Source organism: Myxine glutinosa, chromosome 12, assembly GCF_964187855.1.
Source record: "Myxine glutinosa chromosome 12, kmMyxGlut1.1, whole genome shotgun sequence".
Lineage (NCBI taxonomy): Eukaryota > Metazoa > Chordata > Myxini > Myxiniformes > Myxinidae > Myxine > Myxine glutinosa.
Window position 1 is genome coordinate 26,419,277 of NC_136272.1, and position 25,716 is coordinate 26,444,992.

At 44.8% G+C, this 25,716-nt stretch overlaps 1 protein-coding gene across 2 annotated transcripts in view; it reads left to right on the top strand.

The window, feature by feature from the left end:
• The first annotated feature begins 353 nt into the window (after positions 1-353).
• Positions 354-25,716, top strand: part of LOC137437262 (interleukin-12 receptor subunit beta-2) — a 90,173-nt gene continuing 64,810 nt past the window's right edge. The window contains exons 1-6 of one of the 2 annotated variants that reach the window (XM_078766614.1): positions 354-546; positions 712-794; positions 2,684-3,175; positions 5,416-5,545; positions 9,247-9,407; positions 23,393-23,544. In XM_078766614.1, the coding sequence (XP_078622740.1) occupies positions 734-794; positions 2,684-3,175; positions 5,416-5,545; positions 9,247-9,407; positions 23,393-23,544 (996 nt within the window). In that variant the 5' untranslated portion in view covers positions 354-546; positions 712-733. The remainder of the gene's footprint in view (positions 547-711; positions 795-2,683; positions 3,176-5,415; positions 5,546-9,246; positions 9,408-23,392; positions 23,545-25,716) is intronic. The other variant, XM_078766615.1, reaches the window with a different exon arrangement.

Below are 25,716 nucleotides of genomic sequence, written 5' to 3' on the forward strand. Positions count from 1 at the left end.
GGCATGTGATGGTTTTATCAAAACAATCTTGAAAATTTAAAGTGCCTCAAAATATACACAATAATAATAACAATAATAATAATAATAATAATAATACAGTATTTTAACATTTTGAATCATTTGCACATTCCAGAAAGCACATGAGCAAACAGTCCACCTTTGGGTCATCGAATTTCATGTTAAACAGCTATAGTACATTTCACTGGAAAAAGCAGAGCCAGAGTAACGTTTCCTGTAGAGTGGTTGATAACACGCAATGCCTGATGGGGGCAGAGATTGTGTCGACGTCACACTGCACGTGGGGAAAAAGGAGGGTGTTTTCCTAAAAGGACAAACGTTTTTCGTCGAGGATTACCACACAGTTAGACCAGGGGGTGCACACGGCTGCTGTGGTCCTTCCGCACGAGCACTGTGCCAGGGTCGCACAAAAATATCCACCAGGATTTGCGATTATTCCTGTTAGACCACTCTGCCAACTAAGCCTTGGCGGATACTCCAGACGATCCTCATGACATGTCGTAGAGGGCCATGCTTATTGGCCTAAAGGTATGTTGTAGTCACAGCTTGTTGTGGTTTAAGTGTCGTGCAAGGTCATTTTAGGTTTACTTGGATACAGGAGAAGAAGACTCAGTAGTGTCAATGAAATTAATTTAGAATGTGAGGTGAGTACATTGGATGATTATCACAGTTACTTCCATTTTGTTTGCACAGCTGATTCTGATGGTATCCTGCCATGGGAGAAGACCTTCTCCGGTATTTCCTGCTCCTGCCTGGCATCATAACTTGTATTTCTGGTAAGGTACCTTAACTTTCAGTTCTGCAAATGGCATTTCAAAACCTCACAAGTAACTTCCCCAACAAGAGGTCAGGACTGTTTCCCTGGACATATCCTGGACATTCCACACAGTCTGGCTTCCTGTCCTACTTCCTACTTGCCAAGACCGTAAATGCTGTGAACTTGTGCAGTCAGCACATTCCTATCAATGGAACCCTCTTTCCTATCCCTGCTTTAGAAGCTGGACTGCCTCAAGGCAGTATTTTGGGCCTAATCTTGTGCCTCGTCTAAATGAACTACATCTCCAATGCTCTGAAAGGTCCTCCCTTCCTTTTGGTGGAAGATCCCACATTGTGCCATACAGTACCCCATCCCACTGACCGGCCGATAGCATCTGCGTCACTCTCCGCTGGTCTGAAATTTATGAGATGTTAGTCTGACAAACGAAAGATGGCTTTCAATCTTGGCAAATCTCATAGTCTCACCCTGTAACGCCAGAAAAGTTGTCAAACTAACCCACCTCTCTTTTTCCACGATTAGCTTCTGGAAGAGGTTCAGTCCCTTGAACATCTAGGCCACACTTTCAGACATGGCCTCCCATGGGGTGACCACATCGCAAAGGTGGCCTCTAATTAAAGCTAGCCGCATCCTGGGAATCCTTCATCGTTCCAAGTTATTTCTGGGAAAATCAGAACGACACGCAGTCTACAAGGCCTTTGTACATTGGTCAATGGACTACTGCTCTCGCCTCTGGCTCGCCAGAATCACGTTTGTCTGTCCTGTATTCTGTGGAATCTAAATATCTCAACAATACTGGAATCTCCCGCTATGATTGATCAAAATTCAAGGTCTCATGCTCTCACTTGACAGACAGGTTAGTGGCCTCTGTTTTCACCTCTGCCCTCAACCCGAAAACATAACGACGTATACTCTCTTCCAGCATGCCCTTCTGGTTAAACTTCCATAATCAGGTCTCATCACACATCTGGATTCTTTTGTTCCTCTTTTTTTGTGCCGTTTCTGAAATCGCTTTGTTGAGGATGTTCAATCCCAATCTTCCCTCCACATCTTTCAGCAAATGGTGCACCACCATCATCTCAAATCATTCCCCGTACCTACCGACAACCTTCCCTACCCCCATTAACCCAACGTAATACAACCCTCTAACTTTCAAGGTACTGTATTTTCTTCCCTCCTCTCTCTCCTTTATTCCTGTTCTTTCACCCACTTGCTTATTGAGTCCAGATATGGCCCACTACCCCACTGTCTGTTCATTGCCTTTTTAGCCTTATCATCTCGCTCTTCCATGAGCCTCAATATTGTGTCTTCCATAAGTGCCCCTGAACAACGTGGTACTGTATTAAATGGTGAAGCTATTTACTATCAGTAATTGGATTGGATAGCCGGCTTAAATGTTACTATGAAGTGTGGTACTATATAGTTTCTTGCTCTTCTCTCAAAACAACCAGATGTACTCATATATTGATGCTTTGCTCTCATTAGCTCATGCGCAAGATGCGAAAAGAGAGCTTAATCAATTGGTTCATGTCCGTCCGTCCGTCTGTAAATGTCAGTTTATGATCGATGAACAGTTCATGACCAGATTTTTTTTAAACAATCTTTAATATCATTGTTTTATTTTAAATTGAAGTATGTACTTGAACACTGTGTGGGGTAACGTGTTCGATGAACTCTCTAGTTATCAAGCAGTTATAACTACACTGAATTTACCGTTTTTCATCATTTTAGTTTTGATTCTATTTGAAGATAAAGCATGTTTGGTGTTGCCCAAAAAGTCATTTGTTTGCACTTAATATGTCCAACCATTGTATTATAATAGAGCTTCATTTATTTAGCGATTTCCTCGGAATGGCCATTTCATTCTTCCTTGTATATCTTCCTTTCAAGCCTTCCCAGAATTCCTTGGCAATGATCATGCCATCGTCATCAATTCGTCAACCCTCCTTCGAGGTTCTACTCTCATCGCCAACTGTCTTATCAAGCCAAAGGACAAGCCAGACGCTTCGGCAACCTCGACTGCGCACCAACACAAAGATTTCTACTCTCTAGCTCCTGCAACCAGGGCTTTTGGAGAAAGGGTCAACCAAAGCCATGGCAACAACTCCATCCGACTCTCCAGCAGTGATCTTTCAACAACAATTCCTTTATATTCCACCACCAGTACCTTTTACAAGAACTCGGTCTTTCCTTCCTGCTCGGTGAATTGGAAACTGAACAGTACCGGTGCCACCAATGGGTCTCCTGGTACTATTTATGATGACTTGTCCTCCAGACTCACTCTGAACAACTTCTCGGTTGCTACCGCCTGGCTTCATTGCTACATAAAATGTCCAGATAGACCTGCGTTCCACCTGGCCAAATCCTGGCTGCGCAGCGGCTGTAAGTGTTTTCACTTATTTTACTGTAAACATCCGTAGTCTAATGTAAGTTAGTTTAAAGTGGAGCCTAACCTGTACCTTGGGTACTTCTGATTATATCCACGTTGTAAATGTGCTTTGATCATTCGTTGGATTAGTATGGTACTTTTATTGACATAATTTGTCAGAGTAACCTTTCCATGTATTTTTATTTGTGAAATGAATCAAAACAAGCGTTACGCCTAGGTCCCCCGTCGGTGAAGTGATGCGAGTTGACAAAGTGGAAGACGCAAGGCGGCCATCTTGGATTTTGACGTGGCGACCCAATTTTCAATAGCGTTCTTCCTTATGCGTAGATACACCCACACACCAGATTAGACGTTGGTACTTCGCTTATTTTTCAAGATATTCCGCTCACAAGGTTCAGACATACATGGCGTCAGACATACATGGCGGCGGCCATCTTGGATTTGGACGTGGGTTGCACCCATACACCAAATTCGAATGCGGTCCTTCGCTTACGCACGTACGCCCGCACGCCCGCAAGCACGCCCGCCCGCACGGACACACGGACAGAGGGGAAAACCATAGTCCACCTTTCGCTCCGCGGTGCGACGGGGGACAATAAAATACAACTATTTCCCCCTGCACACAAAGTGCAAATGCAAGGTTAAGCATTTGGTTCACTCTGTCTGTCTGTCTACAGACATCAAACTATGAGGAACTACTTAATTTCAATTTTATGTTATATTTTGAACACTGTAGAACACCAATCAGAACATGAATCGGAACACTAACCTGCTTTTTATTTAGCAGTACTTCGGCTCTGAATTTGGCAAATTGGACGGGGTCTCGTACCGAGCGTGCATGCGCACACAGGAGTGAAGTAGTTGTTTGACTCTGTCTACCTGTCTGGAAGTCAAAATTGAAAATCATTCCAAACAGGAAACTCACTGTTTTTAGGAATGCTATAAAGGGCACAAACAACAGGCACAAAAAACGTATTGTAATGTAATGTATTAAATAAGGTGGTGTAAAAGACGCTGCATCAATGCCGGTAAACTTCTGAAAAGGTTTGTTTTGTTTATTTTATACCGTCACTAAAACTTTTATTGTGGTTCAATTTAATTATACACTTCAAACCTGTAGAACACAAATCTCCTTGCTGGCACTTCCAAACAACAGGGGCGGACTGAGCAGCAGCCGGGCATTTTGGCACTGACCGAGTGCCCAGGCCATCAAGGGGTCCGTGCTCAAAAAAAAGTTTACGTTTTCAGAAATAGGAGAGGAAGGTGATTTTAGAGCATCTATTTTAACATCGTATATTAATTTTATTGAGGGTTGAAAGTCGTTCATTGCTGTTAAACATGTCACCTACTTTAAACAAACAACATTTACCGCTCAAAGCTGGAGTTTCAAACTTTACAGAAAATGGTTATTAACCATAAATGTGCGTTTCAAGAAACAAGACTTTGTCCAAAAAACCTTTTTCACACATTTTTTGGCTAATCTTATAGAGAAATAGTGTTCAATAGATGAGGGTGCGAATTGACTCAGTCGGTCCGAACGTCCAGCTATCTCCTTTATTTTAGATCACTAGCAGAGTACCCGCTCTATGGGTGATCTTGTTTGATGTGACACGTTCTTCTGGCACATACCTTTATTTTGGTGGTGTATAAGCAACTGAAGGCTGCCTCAATCGCTCCCAAAAATAAAATAAAAAATAACCTGGGTTACGTGCATGAAGTGAAAACATGCCTGCTGCTTATAATTCAAAACACCTCACTGCCCTGGAAAACTTGCGGACAGGAATACCGTGCTGTAATGAGTGGGACTTGTAATACCCTCTCTGACCTGGAGGTGGCGCTACACGATACCCATTTACATAGAGAATTTGTGTCCCTCCCTGCTCTCCTCCAAGTCCAAAGGAAAAGAAAAAAAAACACCCATATACAATAATTGGGGTCATGCTGATCCTATATAGAAAGTCTGGATGTAAACGGGTCAGAACTGTAGGAGGAGTAGCGCCAAACAAACAAACAAACACACACAAACTGGTTCATGAATTATAGTAAGGATACAAATAAAACTGTTCATAAATATTTAAGCCATTAATAAATATACAAATGAAGTTATTCATCAATATTTTAGCCTTTAATAAATGTTTTGATCCATGAATAAATATAAAAATAAAGTCATTAATAAATATTTCTTTTCATTTTCAAGGTGTGATGCAATTCTCTCCTTCCCTGATCCCGATAGTCCCACCACAGAAACCCAGGAATCTCTCCTGCATTCTCCAAGGGAACCAGAATGGACCACTCCAATGCCAATTTGATGCAGGACTGGACCCGGAACTGGCGACCAACTACAGCCTCGTTGTCCACACCAAGTAACGGAATCGGGAATGAAAAATAGCGAAATCATGTGTTCCCAATTATGTAACACTTCATCAGCTCATCCCCTACGGTTTTGCAATCTCTTTTGTGTGTGTGTGTGTGTGTGTGTCTGTCTGTCTGTCTGTCTGGGCCGTAACTTTTTACCATTTGAGCTGTTGTCATCAAATCGTCACCAAATTTTAAGAATTTGCATATTGGGTCACGGAATTGGTTCACCAATCAAAAGCTAGAAGCTCATTATTATTTTCAATCTGAAGGTCAAAGTTGCATAGAATCATCAATTTTCATTTTGTATTTTGAATATTTTTAAAATTGAATCACTAAATGCGTGAAATATGTGGCCTGTTTCTTGTGGATTACCAGTAGCGTTCATGGGACAATGTGTTTTGGATCTTTTATCGATTATACAAACGCAAGTTGTTTATTACTCCCACGTGCGTAGCGCAGAGCAGGGTTAAGCAATATTGGTTAACTCTGTTGCAATTGGTTAAATTGGTTAACGTCTGTCTACAGACGTCGCTCTATGATCAAGAAACAACTTAGTTGCCTCCGCCACCAAAGGTGGACGGAGGTTATGTTTTCACCCCTGTCTGTCTGTCTGTTTGTTTGTCCGTTTGTGAACAAAATATTTCAAAAAGGTTGAGGACGGATTCGGACGTAATTAGGCAGAGATGTAGCGAATGTGACAAGGACGAAATGATTAGATTTTGGTGAAGATCCGGAATCGGATCCGGCTACTATAATTTGTTTAAGTGATTCTTCACCATTGTGAGATCGGGCCAAAAAAGACATATAGCAGGATATCTCAAAAAGTTATGGACGGATTTGGACGTAATTTGGTGGACATGTTGTGTGTATGACACGAAAGAATCGATTCAATTTTGGTAAAGATCCGGAATCGGATCCGGCTAGTAGAATTTTTAAAGTGATTCTTCACCATTGCGAGATAGGGCCAAAAACGATACATAGCAGGATATCTCAAAAAGTTATGGACGGATTTGGACGTAATTTGGTGGACATGTTGTGTGTGTGACAAGGAAGAATCGATTCAATTTTGGTGAAGATCCGGAATCAGATCCGGCTAGTATATTTTGTTTCAGTGATTCTTCACCATTGTGAGATAGGGCCAAAAAAGACATATAGCAGGATATCTCAAAAAGTTATGGACGGATTTGGACGTAATTTGGTGGACATGTTGTGTGTACGACAAGGAAGAATCGATTCAATTTTGGTGAAGATCCGGAATCGGATCCAGCTAGTAGAATTTTAAAAGTGATTCTTCACCATTGGGAGATCGGGCCAAAAACGATACTTAACAGGATATCTCAAAAAGTTATGGACGGATTTGGACGTAATTTGGTGGACATGTTGTGTGTACGACAAGGAAGAATCGATTCAATTTTGGTGAAGATCCGGAATCGGATCCAGCTAGTAGAATTTTAAAAGTGATTCTTCACCATTGGGAGATCGGGCCAAAAACGAGACATAGCAGGATATCTCAAAAAGTTGTGGACGGATGATTTTGATTAAATCTGATTCTGTATTGTGATTTTCTGGTCTACTGTGGGATACAAAACGTAAACTGTTCACCTGGTGAAGGTATGCTCTCTATTGAGTGCCACTCTAGTTTTAATTGAATTTTGTATTTTGAACAATATAGAACACGAATCGGAACACGAATCGGAACATGAATTGGAACATGAACCTGCAGTTTAGCAGTACTTTGGCTGTGAATTTGGTAAATTGTACGGAATCTTGTCCCTAACCTGCATGTCCACAGAGGAGTAAGGTCGTTATTTTCGTCTGTCTACCTGTCTAGCAGTCAGACAAAATTTAAAATCATTACAAACAGGAAACTTACTGTTCTTAAGGATGTAATAAAGGACACAAACAACAGGCACGGAGAACTAATGTAACGTGTTAAATAAGGTGGTGTAAAAGACGGTGCTTATCAGTGGTGGTTACCTTCCGAAAAAATGGGTTTCGTTGTTTATTTTTTTTCTACACCCTTAAAAGTTTTCTCTTATTTTGATGGAATTACGTACTTAAACACTGAAGAGCACAAATTGCCTTGTTAGCACTTCCAAAAACCTCCAGTTTAGCAGTACTTTGACAAAATATTCCGCCATTTTACGTCATCTCGTCCAATCAAATTTTCCGCTTGCACTCTCGACCAATCAATATTGAGATTCAGACCAAATTGCAGATTGTAAGAAATATACATTGTGCTCAGAAAGGCAAATCAAACATTTAAAAGTCTCTTCCCATGTCCTTTTTCTCACCACTGTGCAGGTAGTCAGATTCACTATGTTAACAAACATAATTTCTTTCAAAATTTTGGGATTAGCAAACCTGTACATTTTTGGAATCATCAGAGCATGGAGAATCCGAAAATCAATGTTGGTATTTGCACAGACACCTCCATGGCCGCCATTTTGGATTTTCAAAATGGCCGCCATAAAATACATATTTTGCGCTATCTCGGCTTCGAGTCAACCTAGAAACTTAATTAAATCTGCTAATCCTATGTTTTCTGAGTCAAGGAATCCAATAAAGGCCTCAAAATAGTGCTCAGGATTATAGAAAAGCAACAAAAACCATTGTCTTTATATTTGTGATATAACTATTACGTAATACATGATATTGCAAGTCCTTTGAAGTTATAGGTATGGGTTTATAAAGCAAGAAAGCAGCCTTGTTAGTATCAGATTGAACTATAAGTCCTATACACAGGATCTACGAGGTCTATACCGTTCAGGAATATGCTTTTACAGATCGTCATCACTGTCCTGAGTGTCATTTTCGCAAAGGTGTCTACGCAAATGCAAACATTAATTTTTGGATTCCTCATGCTCTGAATATTCCAAAAATGTATCGTTTTGCTAATCTCCAAAAACTTTGAACGAAAAAACATAGTGAACCTGACTAAGGGTAACGTGTTCTATGATCTCTCTTGTTATATATTGGGGGTTTCGTTCAGCTCTCCCCTCCCTCCTCGTATGTGCCATATGTATGCACAGGTACAACCCCATATTTGACTTGCAGTTTTCGCGTTGACAACAGCAGGTTAAAAGTGCCCGGGTGAGGAGAAACGGGTCACTGAAAACATTTAGCGTTCATACGTCATTCCGATGGTCACGTCATTCCGATGGTCACGTATGGGGAGAAGAAATCCAGAAAAACTTCCGCACACGTCATATACTTCGAGGGTCTTTTAAAAGGAATAAATAAATGAACACGACGAGACTTCATGGAAGAGCAGAACAACAGAGGGCAAACAGATAGGAATAGTGACCACAGGTAGAAATGTAGAAAAGGACAAAGAATGAATGATTAAAGCGATAAAAAGAAGGTTATTGTTCATCTACATGAGTGCATGATTTCATTCATTAAATGTAATATTGCTTGAGGGATCCAATCTGTAAGTCTAAACAATGACGTCACCATGATTCATGCAGGACCACATGATCTGTTGCTCCATCTATTAACAAACAGTGTCCAATTGGTGTCACAGTCTGAAATGTCCCTCAATAGGATCACAATGATTCCATTTATTCGTTTTAAATCCATTCTGAAAACCTTTTTTATGTAAAAACTTCATATTGATCACACAATTAATTAATTGATTGATAATGGTCGCTGTCGATGGACCACACTTGATGATGAATGACAAGACCGTGCCTTGTGCCCCTAGGTCTGGTGACAGCAGAACCTTCACCTGTAGTTCCGGGTCGTGCGAGCACACATCTCCCATGTTGCCCATAAAGGGCAGTCTCTCCATGCAGGTTGTTGCCTCCAACGATCTGGGCATTTACCTGGGGGACACCTTCAACGTGTCCTCTTCATCGCAGCTTGGTCAGTCATAGCTACATGTGCCTCCTACTAGTGCAGACAACACAAGACAAACTGATTTATCAACTCAACCGAGAATGTAAAAAAAGGAAGTTTGGTCAGTGATACTGTTTGCAAACGTGACGTCATCAGATGCAATGCGGATCACAATATTTTGACTCTGCGTTTGATTCACCTGCAGAGAGAGAACCCAAGCGATTATAAATAGGTGAACTTCAAAACAAGAATTTGGTTGAACCAACTGAACGTTACATGTTTCTATATCACACAAATCTTTAATATAAACGTAGGGGCAATACACCTGGTGCTCACCTGGCAGAATAAACAGTATACTGCATGACGAAAGGTATTTTAAACCAATTTCAATGGTTGCTAGAAGACAGGGCAGCATGTAGAATCGTACTAACATAATCATAATACTTTGAACAAACAAAGAAAAAAACACCTATTGTGGGGGGCAACCCCCCCCCCCCCTCTCCTCTCCCTTCACCTCCCCCCCCCCCCGACCCCATATACCTCCCCAGACCCCAATTTTTCTAATGTCTTGAACAAACATTGGTACATCATGGGTGACTAAGGTGACTAAGGAGTAGTGATGGCAATGTACAAAAGAGCGCGCACAGCTGTAAGGACGAAGGACGGGAACAGTGGTGAGTTTGAGGTGAAGGTGGGAGTGCATCAGGGGTCGGTACTACGTCCACTACTATTTGTAGCTGTGATGGAGGTGCTGGCTCGGAACGTAAAGGAGGGGTTACCGTGGGAGTTCTTGTATGCAGATGATCTGGTGTTGATTGCGGAAAGTATGGATGGACTGAAGGAGAAGATGAATAAGTGGAAGGAATGTATGGAGACAAAAGGTCTGAAGGTGAATATCGGAAAAACGAAGGTGATGGCAAGTGGTAAAGCATGTGGTGAGGTGGAAAGAACTGGGAAGTGGCCATGTGCTGTGTGCAGGAAGGGTGTCGGAGTGAACTCCATTCAATGTACAATGTGCGCTGAGTGGGTTCATCAAAAATGTAGTGGTCTGAGAGGGTCATTAACCAGTGTGGCAGCTACATTCAAATGTAAGGTGTGCACAGAGGGAGCTGCAGATGGACGAAATGTTGAGTTGGATCTTGGAGACGGCGTGAAGCTGGAAGGTGTGAAAACATTTTGCTACCTCGGAGACATGCTGAATGGAGAAGGTGGATCAGACTCGGCAACGGTTGCAAGAGTGAGATGTGCATGGAAGAAGTTTCGGGAATTGAGTGGCGTGCTGACGAGGAGGGGAGTGTCGTTGAAGCTGAAGGGAAAGGTGTATGCTGCATGTGTGAGAAGTGTTATGATTTATGGGAGCGAGACATGGGTAATGAACGTAGAGCAGCAACGAAGGTTTGAAAGGGTGTAAATGTGAATGGTTCGGTGGATGTGCGGAGTATCGTTGAGAGAGAGGAAGACAAATGATGAATTGCGAAAGATGATGGGAATAGAGCCTGTGATTGATGCTGTGAAGAGGAACACGTTGAGATGGTTTGGTCATGTGTTGAGGAAGGATGAAAGTGAAGGGTTGAGAAGAGTGATGGAAATGAATGTAGAAGGAAGTAGAGGACGGGGAAGACCGAGAAAGACTTGACTAAAGATGGTGGAGGAAGAAATGCGGGCAAGGGGGTTAACAAGGAGAGATGCAGAAAATAGGGAAAAATGGAGAAGATTGTCATGGGGACCGCAAGGCTAACCCCCGCTCTAGCAGGGAAAATGGCCTTAAAATGCATGTTGTTGTTGTTGTATGGGTGACTAAGGTTGTGGTGAAGTTTCATCGAAATTGCGTGTGTAGTTTCTGAGAACAAACTCAAATACCTTTTTTTTTTCTTTTTTTTTTTCTTGTTTGTATGCATAATCGAGGCTCGTGAAAGAGCTAACATTTATCACACAAACAAACAAAGTATATAAAAAGGGGAGCGGTAGACAAGATGGGGAGAGAAGAGGAAGCACATAAACTCAACATTTGAGAGCAGGGACATCGGGAATGTGTGGGAGGGAGAGGGCTTGGGGGGAGGAGGCGTGGGAAGGGGGGGGGGGGGGGGTTGGGAGAAGTATAAACACAAGGACACCAAGGACTTCCAGGACAGAAGTTGGTATTTCAAAAAAGTGGATTTGGGGTGAAATTAGCGGGGGTAGAAAAGATCAAGGTTTTGGATGGGGGAAGATAAGAGATGGTGGTGAACAGCAGTTTTAAAGACCTGGAGGGAGGAGTGGGATTGAAGAGAGTGAGGGAGTTTGTTCCAGAGGCGGGAGAAAAGGGGAATGAAGGAGTGAAGGTGAGCAGAGTGTCTTGATTTTGGCAGTTTAACCATAAGAGGGTTGCAGGCAGATCTTGTGCGACCTGAAGGAATATTTGGGGGACAGAGCACAGAGAGAGCTGGGGGAGCAAGGCCGGAGAGGAGTCGGTAGAAGACAGAAAGACCACCAACCTGCCTGCGGTGAGTGAGTGAAAGGCCCTCGGAGATAGCGTCATCGCGGGAGATTCCAATGATTCTGAACGCTTTGGTTTCAACAGCGTGAAGACGAGCTAGGTGTGAGGCAGGAGCACCAGCCCAGAGGGGAGAGCAGTATTCCATTGAGCTGCGGATGAAAGCCCTGTATGTGGTGAGGAGCTCAGGTGTGCCAAGGAAGGACTTCGCACGACGGAGGATGCCCAGTCAGCGACTGGCTTTGGAGGCCAGATTTGAAATGTGGTTTTCCCAGGAAAGATCATGGCAGATAGTGAGACCCAAAAGCTTGAGTGACAGAACTTATTGGAGAGGATTATTCAGAAAGTAGATGGGAGGGTTGTCCAGACGGTCTTTTTGGAGAGACATTGTAAGTGTGTGAGATTTGTCAGGATTGAAAGACATGTTCCACTTCTTTGCCCAGTCAGTGATTTTGTGCAGGTCTGCAGAGAGTGAGGAGGCTGCAGACTGCCGATCTGAGGGATGAGGAATGGAGCGGCAGAGAGTGGAGTCATCAGCAAAGAGATAGAGAGGATTTTCAAGAGAGTCGGAGAGATCATTGATGAAGACGAGAAAAAGCACAGGGCCCAGAACACTGCCTTGGGGAACTCCAGCCTGAACAGGAAGAGGAGAAGAGAGAAACCCATTCAGGGCCACACGTTGACGACGACTAGAGAGGAAGCCCGCACGCCATGCATGGAGATTTCCATGGATACCATAGGAGGAGAGTTTGGTGAGCAGAGCGGGGTGCCAGACCGTATCGAAGGCACGTGATATGTCAAGGGAGACAGCTCTAATTTCCTGTTTGGCATTGAGGACCTCCATCCATTGTTGAGAGAGCAGAAGCAGCTTGTCCAGAGTAGAGTGGCCTGGTCTGAAACCAAATTGATGATCAGAGATCAAGCCATTGGAGAAGAGGAAAGATTTCATATCCGAGGCAATGATGGATTCCATGACTTTGCTGATAATTGGGAGCAGGCTGATTGGTCTGTAGTTACTGGGATCTGTTTTTGCACCTTTTTTGTGTAAAGCGGTGATATTGGCAGATTTCCAAGCTGATGGCAGATGATCTTGAGCAAAAGAGAGGGTGAAGAGGGGGGGGGGTTTGGGGGGCAAGCCCCACTTATACCCTCTCGGGGCCGGATTTTTTAAAATGCCGTGAACAAACTTTGGGACATCACAGGTGGTGAAGTTTAATCAAAATCGTGTGTGTAGTTTCAAAGGAAAAAGCAAATTCCTATTTTGGGGGTCAAACCTGGATCTACTTAGACCCCAGGCCCCAGTAGACCCCTTTAAGCCCCGATCACGTTAATGCCGTCAACAAACTTGTTGACATCTGTATCGCTCGAAACAAATCACCCCCTTCCAACCCGTCATTGAATGATGTTGTGTTACACATGATAAGGAAGTTAAAATACCGTTCCCTCCCAAGCAATGATCTTGGAGCCATTTTTACATCTTTTGTTCCTCACTTATTGGAATCCGGGCTCCTGATTGGTCGAGCAGAATCACAAAGCAACAGTGGTTGAATGTGTAAAGTGGTTGTGATTGGTTGAATGTGTAAAGTGGTTGTGATTGGTTGAATGTGTAAAGTAGTTGTGATTGGTTGAATGTGTAAAGTGGTTGTGATTGGTTGAATGTGTAAAGTGGTTGTGATTGGTTGAATGTGTAAAGTGGTTGTGATTGGTTGAATGTGTAAAGTGGTTGTGATTGGTTGAATGTGTAAAGTGGTTGTGATTGGTTGAATGTGTAAAGTGGTTGTGATTGGTTGAATGTGTAAAGTGGTTGTGATTGGTTGAATGTGCAAAGTGGTTGTGATTGGTTGAATGTGGAAAGTGGTTGTGATTGGTTGAATGTGCAAAGTGGTTGTGATTGGTTGAATGTGTAAAGTGGTTGTGATTGGTTGAATGTGTAAAGTGGTTGTGATTGGTTGAATGTGTAAAGTGGTTGTGATTGGTTGAATGTGTAAAGTGGTTGTGATTGGTTGAATGTGTAAAGTGGTTGTGATTGGTTGAATGTGTAAAGTGGTTGTGATTGGTTGAATGTGTAAAGTGGTTGTGATTGGTTGAATGTGTAAAGTGGTTGTGATTGGTTGAATGTGCAAAGTGGTTGTGATTGGTTGAATGTGTAAAGTGGTTGTGATTGGTTGAATGTGTAAAGTGGTTGTGATTGGTTGAATGTGTAAAGTGGTTGTGATTGGTTGAATGTGCAAAGTGGTTGTGATTGGTTGAATGTGGAAAGTGGTTGTGATTGGTTGAATGTGTAAAGTGGTTGTGATTGGTTGAATGTGGAAAGTGGTTGTGATTGGTTGAATGTGTAAAGTGGTTGTGATTGGTTGAATGTGTAAAGTGGTTGTGATTGGTTGAATGTGTAAAGTGGTTGTGATTGGTTGAATGTGTAAAGTGGTTGTGATTGGTTGAATGTGTAAAGTGGTTGTGATTGGTTGAATGTGTAAAGTGGTTGTGATTGGTTGAATGTGTAAAGTGGTTGTGATTGGTTGAATGTGTAAAGTGGTTGTGATTGGTTGAATGTGTAAAGTGGTTGAACGTGTTCAGAAAATGCCTTGTCGACATATTATTGGCCCAAACTACCGTCGTTACCTGGATGCTTTACGTCATTGTCGTTTGGAGTCACTTGTTACCTGCAGGCAGATCTCACAGTGGCTATTTACTTGTTACCTGCAGACAGATCTCACAGTGGCAATTTACTTGTTACCTGCAGACAGATCTCACCGTGTCTATTTGCTATGAAACTCAAAACAATTAACCGAGTAGAAATGCAGAAGCACAAGATTCAAAAATAGCCCAATGGCGTCCCTCGCCCAATGGCGTCCCTCGCCCAATGGCGACTCACATCCAATGGCGTCCCTCGCCCAATGGCGACTCTCATCCAATGGCGTCCCTCACCCAATGGCGTCCCTCGCCCAATGGCGTCCCTCCCTCAATGGCGTACCTCGCCCAATGGCATCCCTCGCCCAATGGCGTCCCTCGCCCAATGACGACTCTCATTCAATGGCGTCCCTCGCCCAATGGCGTCCTTCGCCCAATGGCGTCTCTCACCCAATGGCGTCCCTCGCCCAATGGCGACTCTCATCCAATGGCGTCCCTCGCCCAATGGCGTCTCCCCCAATGGCGTGTCTCGCCCAATGGCGTCCCTCGCCCAATGGCGACCTTCGCCCAATGGCGTCCCTCGCCCAATGGCATCCCTCGCCCAATGGCGTACCTCACCCAATGTCGACCCTCACCCAATGGCGACCCTCGCCCAATGGCGTCCCTCGCCCAATGGCATCCCTCGCCCAATGGCGTACCTCGCCCAATGGTGTTCCTCGCCCAATGGCGTCCCTCGCCCAATGGCGACCCTCGCCCAATGGCGACCCTCGCCCAATGGCGACCCTCGCCCAATGGCGTCCCTCGCCCAATGGCGACTCTCATCCAATGGCATCCCTCGCCCAATGACGTCCCTCACCCAATGGCGTCCCTCGCCCAATGGCGACTCTCCTCCAATGGCGTCCCTTGCCCAATGGCGTCCCTCGACCAATGGCGTCCCTCGCCCAATGGCGTCCCTCGCCCAATGGCGTCTCGCCCAATGGCGTCTCTCGCCCAATGGCGACCCTCACCCAATGGTGTTCCTCGCCCAATGGCGACCCTCGCCCAATGGCGTCCCTCGCCCAATGGCGTCCCTCGCCCAATGGCGTTCCTCGCCCAATGGCGACTCTCATCCAATGGCGTCCCTCGCCCATTGACGTCCCTCACCCAATGGTGTCCCTCGCCCAATGGTGTCCCTCGCCCAATGGTGTCCCTCATCCAATGGCATCCCTCGCCCAATGGCGTCCCTCGACCAATGGCGTCCCTCGCCCAATGGCATCCCTCGCCCAATGGCATCCCTCGCCCATGCCCAATGGCATCCCTCGTACAATGGCGACTCTCATCCAATGGCGTCCCTCACCCAATGGCGTCCCTCGCCCAATGGCGTCCCTCGCTCAATGGCGTACCTCGCCCAATGGCATCCCTCGCCCAATGGCGTTCCTCGCCCAATGGCGACTCACATCCAATGGCGTCCCTCGCCCAATGGCGTCCTTCGTCCAATGGCGTCCCTCGCCCAATGGCGACTCACATCCAATGGCGTACCTCGCCCAATGGCATCCCTCGCCCAATGGCGTCCCTCGCCCAATGGCGACTCACATCCAATGGCGACTCACATCCAATGGCGTCCCTCGCCCAATGGCGACTCTCATCCAATGGCGTCCCTCACCCAATGGCGTCCCTCGCCCAATGGCGTCCCTCGCTCAATGGCGTACCTCGCCCAATGGCATCCCTCGCCCAATGGCGTTCCTCGCCCAATGACGACTCTCATTCAATGGCGTCCCTCGCCCAATGGCGTCCTTCGCCCAATGGCATCTCTCGCCCAATGGCGTCCCTAGCCCAATGGCGACTCTCATCCAATGGCGTCCCTCGCCCAATGGCGTCTCCCCCAATGGCGTGTCTCGCCCAATGGCGTCCCTCGCCCAATGGCGACCTTCGCCCAATGGCGTCCCTCGCCCAATGGCATCCCTCGCCCAATGGCGTACCTCGCCCAATGTCGACCCTCACCCAATGGCGACCCTCGCCCAATGGCGTCCCTCGCCCAATGGCATCCCTCGCCCAATGGCGTACCTCGCCCAATGGCGTTCCTCGCCCAATGGCGTCCCTCGCCCAATGGCGACCCTCGCCCAATGGCGACCCTCGCCCAATGGTGACCCTCGCCCAATGGCGTCCCTCGCCCAATGGCGACTCTCATCCAATGGCGTCCCTCGCCCAATGACGTCCCTCACCCAATGGCGTCCCTCGCCCAATGGCGACTCTCATCCAATGGCGTCCCTTGCCCAATGGCATCCCTCGACCAATGGCGTCCCTCGCCCAATGGCGTCCCTCACCCAATGGCGTCTCGCCCAATGGCGTCTCTCGCCCATTGGCGACCCTCGCCCAATGGTGTTCCTCGCCCAATGGCGACCCTCGCCCAATGGCGTCCCTCGCCCAATGGCGTCCCTCGCCCAATGGCGTCCCTCGCCCAATGGCGTCCCTCGCCCAATGGCGACTCTCATCCAATGGCGTCCCTCGCCCATTGACGTCCCTCACCCAATGGTGTCCCTCGCCCAATGGTGTCCCTCGCCCAATGGTGTCCCTCATCCAATGGCGTCCCTCGCCCAATGGCATCCCTCGACCAATGGCGTCCCTCGCCCAATGGCATCCCTCGCCCAATGGCATCCCTCGCCCATGCCCAATGGCATCCCTCGTACAATGGCGTACCTCGTCCAATGGCGTACCTCGTCCAATGCCGTCCCTCGCCCAATGGCGGCCCTCGCCAAATGTCGTCCCTCACCCAATGGCATCCCTCGTCCAATGGCGTACCTCGTCCAATGGCGTACCTCATCCAATGGCATCCCTCGCTCACGCCCAATGGCATCGCACGCCCAATGGCATCCCTCGTCCAATGGCGTACCTCATCCAATGGCTTCCCTCGCCCAATGGCTTCCCTCGCCCAATGGCGTCCCTCGCCCACGCCCAATGGCGTCCCTCGTCCGTTTAAATAACAAATTGTAGTGTTTGCTGAACTTTGAACTTTGATGTGGTGTGAATCGTCAAATTACTGCTGAATTGTTTTTCTTTCTGGTGTTCTTTTATTTTTATTCTACATTGGTGTTCCTTTTATTGTCATTTTTTGTATAAGTTTTCATTTTATTGAACACATTGGTGTTCCTTTTATTGTCATTTTTTGTATTAGTTTTCATTTTATTGTATTATCTATTTTATAATTGGTGGTCCTTTTATTGTCATTTTTTGTATTAGTTTTCATTTTATTGTATTATCTATTTTATAATTTGTTGCCAATTTATTGCATTACTAGCCGAAACCCGTGGAACATCGACGGAAGGGAGGATGTGGTGTATGGATAGAGTGTACCATTATGGATGGCAGCATTGGGGATTTGCTTGTCCGAGTAAGAGTTAGGAAGAAAGATGAGAATGAAGAGTGCGTATATGAACAACGACAGGGTAAAGCCTGTAAAGCCTACTTTGATAATCATGAACGGTGGCAGATGCAGGAGTTGGTGAAACGAAAGGGGGGGGGGGGGGCTGATCTTGACCTACCCTACGCCACAGGGTCTACGCCATTTGTTGAGATCATGGCCACAACGGAAACACAACAACTGAATAGGTAGGGCCTAGGCCTACGCCTACTTTTCGTCACTTTGTGAAGTACACTTTGTTTTAAGCTTTCAGAAGCTGAAGCCTTGTTATTTATTGCTTTATATGATACTGATGGGCTGCTGATCAGTTTCACTTCGTTGTAATCACAGTATATGAAGAAATTATGGTAAACCCACCTGATGAGGTTAGCGTACACCGCGATCGACGACACCGGCACAAATGCATGCTCAGGATTGTCCACTCAGTGGACAGCTTGCTGTCTGTCGCCTTCGACTGTCCAATCAGCGGACGGCTTACTTCGCCTTCACCCAGCAGACACCAATAAGATGGCGTCGTATCGGCAGTTAATCGGATGCTTTTGGGCCCCAACGTCGGCTAATTCAGATTTTTCGAGTATGGCTGTACGTGATAAACAAAGATCGCTGTTCGTAGATCGTAAATCCATTAGTGCCGTGGGCATCGGGTCACAGGGTGCAGCGTAAAAGGGATAACAAAGTCGAGTCCTTACGCTATTATTATATAGACTAGCCGAAAGCCGTGGAACATCCACGGAAGGGAGGATGTGGTGTATGGATAGAGTGTACCATTATGGATGGCATAGGGGAGCGCTCATGGGATCTTCTTCTTCCGTTAAGCTCCAATTTTTTCTCTTTAAGTTAAGTCCAATCAGTCCTCTCTGCTCGAAGTGCTCAAGCCATGCCTTCCCGCTCTCATACTTTTATTTCCGTTCGGTGTAGAAAGAGATTGACATATCGTTCGTCTGTTTTCAGCTCGTTATCTTTAAGCTTCCTTACGTCTCGCCACCTGCTACACCTCTCTGAGTTACGAGGATTTATGCAATGCACCCCGAGTATCGCAACATCACTCCATTTAACTTTATTAAAATGACGATAAAGACGTTTCCTTATATATCCTAATTTAAAATGTTCAAGGGAATAAAAAGACCATTTGGTTCACACCACCCATGTTCACACCACTCGACTGTCCAATCAGCCGACGGCTTGCTTCGCCTTCGCCCAGCAGACGCCAATACGATGGCGTCGTAAGATGGCGTCGTATCGGCAGTTAATCGGATGCTTTTGGACCCCAACGTTGGCTAATTCAGATTTTTAGAGTATGGCTGTACGTGATAAACAAAGAGCGCGGTTTGTAGATCGTAAATCCATTAGTGCCATGGGCATCAGGTCACTGGGTGCAGCGTAAAAGGGATAACAAAGTCGAGTCCTTACGCTATTATTATATAGATTGTATTATATTTGTTGAACTCACAAATTGTGAAACCTGCCTCAATTCGGCTTTTGGCCACGATTTCCTGATAAATCTCACACTCTTACGATGTCTCTCCGAAAAGACCGACTGGACAACCCTCCCATCTACTTTCTGAATAATCCTCTCCAATAAGTTCTGTCACTCAAGCTTTTGGGTCTCACTATCTGCCATGATCTTTCCTGGGAAAACCACATTTCAAATCTGGCCTCCAAAGCCAGTCGTCGACTGGGCATCCTCCGTCGTGTGAAGTCCTTCCTTGGCACACCTGAGCTCCTCACCACATACATGGCTTTCATCCGCAGCTTAATGGAATACTGCTCTCCCCTCTGGGCTGGTTCTCCTGCCTCACATCTAGCTCGGCTTCACCCTGTTGAAACCAAAGCCTTCAGAATCATTGGAATCTCCCGCGATGAAGCTAACTCCAAGGGCCTCTCACTCACTCACCGCAGGCAGGTTGGTGGTCTTTCTGTCTTCTACCGACTCATATCCCCCCCCCCCCCCCCAGCCCTGTCTGTGCTCTGTCCCCCAAATATTCCTACAGGTCGCACAAGATCTGCTTGCAACCCTCTGATGGTAAAACAACCAAAATCAAGACTCACTGCTCACCTTCACTCCTTCATTCCTCTTTTCTCCCGCCTGTGGAACAAACTCCCTCACTCTCTTCAATCCCACTCCACCCTCCAGGTCTTCAAAACAGCTGTTCACCACCATCTCTTATCTTCCCCCATCCAAAACCTTGATCTTCTCTACCCCCGTTAAACACCCCAAATACCTCTCTTTCAATCTCCAACTTTTTCCTGAAATTCCTAGTCGTGTTCATTTGCTTTATACCGTGTACCCCCCCCCCCCACTCCCCCCCCCCCACCCGTGTGCTTTATACCGTGTACCCCGTTAACCTCTGCACTGTATTCTCCATACGTGAGGAGTGGTGGACTGATGTGGCACGGAGGGGAACAAAGGGGATTTAAAAAAATACCTTTTTTTATACCCCTGACCTGACCCTGGGTACCCACAGCACGTATGCAAAACTGGACCCCACAGTCTGGACCTCAAAAATTCCTCTCACTTGCATACGTAAAACTATCTCCATCTGTAAGATTGGTATTCCATCAGCGAAGCGACGGGTCTTATATTGTAGTACTCACTCATGGCCTGTCTCCATTGTGCAGTATACAATATTTCTGAACCAACTCTGCCCCCCTCCCACCCCATCTATTGTCTCGACACATTCCCCTTCCCTCCTGCCTATACTATGATCTGTCCTTTCTCCTTATATTCCCATCTACTTCCTAAACTCTCGTCTTTCCCCGATCCTCTCCATTTATTTGACTTTTCTGAATTAGAATCCCCTTTTCCCCCACACCATCACACGCACATCCTTTCCTTCCCACATTTTACATTTTCCTGGCCCTTAAACACTAGTTTCCAACTGGCAATGAGTTGCGACCATCCGTACTAGTGTATGTCCATGTGTAGTAACGTTCCTGGAGTTGCTGTTGAAACCACAATGCAACTAGTACAATTACTACCTACTTTTTTCCTTTACAGGAGTAGGCTCATGGAAGAGCGAGGTAGAACTGACAGTGGGACAGACATCAAAGCAATGAACGACCAGGAAAATAGAGGAAAGAGGGGAGAATTCTGATCGCCAGCATTTACTGAAACTAGCAAGTAAGATGGTTGGGTTCGAAAGGTTCATGGGGGTAATAAGGATCATGGGGCAAAGTTGGGAATGGCAAGAGATGGCGGTGTACTACTTGGTTGATTGAAGCCCTGGAGGGAAGAGTGAGACAGAATAGTCTCTGGATTAAGCAGATCCATAAATGGGAGAAGTCAGGAATAAAAGAGTTGAGGAGGTGTGTATACACAGTCTGCAATTTGGAAGTTTAACCAGAACGGAGTTATTGGAAGAACATGTGCGCCTGGATTATATGAGCAACCACCCGACCGACCTGTGATGTCGACTTTGTGCTTCAGCCTCATCACGGTAGATTCCAATAAATTTTATTACTGTATATTTTTATTTATTATTGTAGATTATTGGTAGATTCCAATAATCCAATAATTCGGTAGATTCCAAGAAGAATGCGCAGAGTTGAGTGACCGGGACAGAACCAAAACTGTAAATTTTCGGAGATCAGATTGTTTGAAAACAGGAAAACTTGACATCAGAAGTAATGATGGTAGTGGGGTGGATATGTGATGTATTTTACTTGAGGTGTGCACTTCTGGAAAGAAGCATGAAAATTTGCACATGGGGGTTTTTGAGTATGCCGATTTCAAAAATTGCGGGAACCACGATGTCACTCCAACGTTTCCCGCCAAAAAATTCAAAATGGCTGCCACAAAACACATTTTTGCCCATAAATCAGCTCTCAGTGCCCCGATTACCATGATCTTGATGTCTATACCTATGTTTTTGAGGTCGAGCAATGCAAAAAAACACAAGTGAAATATCATAAGTTGCATCTTCCCGCCAAAAAGGTGAAAATTCAAGATGGCCGCCAGAAAAAAGTAATTTTTTTTGGCCATAAAACGGCTGTAATATAATGTTCTTGGTGAATTTTTATTTTTAAAATGCTCATAACATTCATTTGTCACATCAATGTATATATTTGCATTTGCCACTTTGCTAAACCAATATGTCTCATGTTATCTTCATGCAATATCAGGATGTGATACTGTTTCTGCCTTCCGTGGAATTGGAAAGAGAACAGCTTGGGCTGTTTGGCACAGTATGCCTCATCTTAAACCTATTTTTGCGCACTTATCCCATGCTCCAAGCCAGGTATCGCCCGACGACTTTCACCAAATAGAGAGATATGTTGTTCTCTTGTATCAGCGAACATCAGCACTCAGCCATGTGAATGAAGCCAGGAAGCAGTTGTTCACCCAAAACCGTACGATGGAAAACATTCCTCCAACGTTACATGCCCTGGAACAGCATGTGAAAAGGGCTGTTTATCAGGCAGGGCACATCTGGGGACAGTCACTTATAGGAGACCCCGAAGTTCCATCGCCAGATTTATGGGGTTGGGAGAGAGTGAGAGATGATTCCCCATGGACTCCATGCTGGACCAGTGGACCACTCTTCCACAGGCAGCCAAAGCTTGTCAGGAACTGTTGAAATGTGGCTGCAAAAAGTCTTGTACAAAAAGATGCAAGTGTGTCAAAGCAACTCTCCAGTGTACACAGTTGTGTTTCTGTTCAGGACAGTGTAACGGAGAATAAGTAAGCAAGCAAATCTGAAAATATGAGATACTGACAGAGATAATTTACTGTTTCAACAGAATGTATGACACACCATTGGATTCCTTGACCTGAAAAACAGAGGTAGAGATACCATGATCAATTGTAATCAGGGCACTTACATTGATGTGACAAATTAATGTTATTAGCATTATTTTTTCACATTTTTTCACATAGCATTCAAGTTTTCACAATGATATTTCACAAGTGTTCTACCGAGTTCCTTGACCTAACAGCATATGCATAGACACCAAGATCATGGTAATCGGGGCACTTATAGCTGATTTATGGGCAAAATGTGTTTTGTGGTGGCCATTTTGAATTTTGAATTTTTTGGCGGGAAACGTTGGAGTGACATCGTGGTTCCCGCAATTTTTGAAACCGGCATACTCAAAAAACCCCATGTGCAAATTTTCATGCTTCTTTCCAGAAGTGCACACCTCAGTCACGTATCCGCCCCGCTATGGATTCCACGACTTTGCTTGTAATTGAAAGCTAGTTCACTGGCCTGTAGTTGGTAGAGGCTGTTTTTGGACCCTTCCTGTAGGTGGGAGGTGTATAACCAGTGAGGACATTACGTGAGGGATGTACGGGGGACGGGGGAATGTTCTCGGATTGAGAAACTCGTAAGTCTGATATGCCAACGTATTTTTATTTTTCAAAACAATGTGTGAGTATAAAAAAAAATACACAGAGTAAAAAAAAACAAAAAAAAACATTTATTTATTTATAAGTGTGGTACCTCCTTGTAGGTTTTATTGTTTTTTGCACTATCGTGAGTATCTCATTTGTATGCATTTTTGAACCTTGTTTAGTTCTCCCATATGCACCTCGTCACCTGTGGTTGGAGCCGCAGGACAAAGCCTCTTGCTGTTCCCTCAAGGCCTCCTGGAACACAGAAGAGACATTTTCCTACCAACTCCGCTACTCCGTCGATGAGCCTGGTGTCCCTCCTAACTGGAAACAGGTCAGAATGTGTCAATAAACATACTTACAAAAAACATACAAGGGGTGTCCAGAAAGTTAAACGAACGGAAGGCTCACATTAGTCCACGTCCGGCAAAAACTATATCATGAGGCAGATATAAAAGGAAAACTGCAAATATACATCTGGACCTTTTCAACCCTTGTAGGAGATAACTGGGGGTCGTGGCAACCGAACACCACGACGGGTGGGTTGTCCGGTAAATTCGACTGACAAACACTGCTTTCGGCCATTTACCCAGCCATGTCTACATATAAAGAAGAAACCTTGTTTGTTCGTTTGTGCACATTCGGTAGAGTGCATACCGGTACATCAGGCAGGCTGAACAGTTTACGTTTTGTATCCCACTGATTTTTCATTACGAGATATCACCCGCCACAAAGTCTTTAAGTTGGGGCTACACAAAGGAAAGTATAGATATTAGATAGAAAGGAGGAATCTATTGACATTCCTCTTGAATTTAGGTAGGTGGGTATTGAGGGGAAAGCAGGATGCAGGTAAACTGTTCCAGAGTGATTCAATGCAGGGGAAAAGAGTAGAAGAAAACCTCAGTCTGACTCCTTGGGACAGATACAGTGTATGTTGAGAAGAAACTGCCAAACGTGTAGACTGTAGAGCGACTGAAAGTATGCTCAGGTGGAACAACCTGTGATAGACCCTCAGAGCACATTCCGTGGTAATATCTGTATAAAAGGCTCAAGGAAGCAACACAGCAGCGGACCGAGAGAGGTTCCAGGGATGATGCCAACTCCTGTCCCACCAAAATGGCAGCACATCACTGGAGTCTGTCAAGAAGAAATAGGTGACAGGCCAGAGCACCAGCCCAAATATGGCAGTGATACTCCATGACAGGACGTATAGTGTGCAGATGATGGTCGCCTCACCAGATCATCCACCTGGTTTCATCATCACTCGTCCACAACTTTTTGAGATATCTCCTACACATCGTTTCTCTCAATGGTGAAGAATCATTGAAAAAATTCTCTAATCCGAATCCAGATTAGAATCTTCACCAAAATTGAATCGATTATTTTTTGTCACATACACAACCTGTCCATCAAATTTCGTCCGAATCCATCCACAACTTTTTGAGATATCCTGTTCACAAACAAACAGACAGACAGACAGGGGCCAAAACATAACCTTCACCCACCTTCGGTAGCGGAGGTAATGATGACCGTTTAGGAGTTGCGGATGACGAGAAGACGCGGCCATTTCTTAGGTGTTCAAAGCTCCTTTATTCCGACAGAAATCCTTACGCGAACGGAACTCTTACAGCTTTTATAGCGCCAACACCCACTTCGGAGGGCGTGGCTTCAACAACCGCACGCACGTCACGCCCACACAATCAAAAGCCCGTGCCCGTGGATTATGTCCCAATAAGGTAACCGCCACAACAGCATAATATTGATGTTATTACAAAACAATACCCCCCATCCCCAAAGGGGGGTTTGTGACGTGCGATATTTCTCCCAAGACCCTTATGGAAGTAAATTATATTACAGGGATTTTTAAAATATTAGAAACCACAAACAAGTATGATTACCTCTTTAAACAGTCGCTACTGCTATTTAACACTAAACTGAAATAAATTTGAAAGAATCCTGACATCCTTGAGGCATTCTATGCTTATCATATCCATCACAGATGAACGGACCTGAGCCTAGATCTACTGTAATCTATATACCCCACAGAGGATAATAACATGATGCCTCCTGCCACCTCCATGGGGAATGGGTGTACTAGTTGTTAAAAACAGTCCAAAATCCTTTGATTCCTGGTATTTTATCCTCAAAACTAGCAACACTAGGGGCTTCAAGTTGCCAAGCCTCACAAGAACTGATCTCAAAATGCCAGATATCACCCGATATATCGGTCGACCACTAATATCTATATATATATATATATATATATATATATATATATATATATATATATATATATATATACTATATATATATATATATATATTTTTTTATTTTTTTTTATTTTTATATATATATATATATATATATATTTTATATATATATATATATATATATATATATATATATATATATATATATATATATATATATATATATATATACTGTATATAGATTTTATATATATATATATATATCTATCTATAATTCCACTAATCTCTGTGTGTAT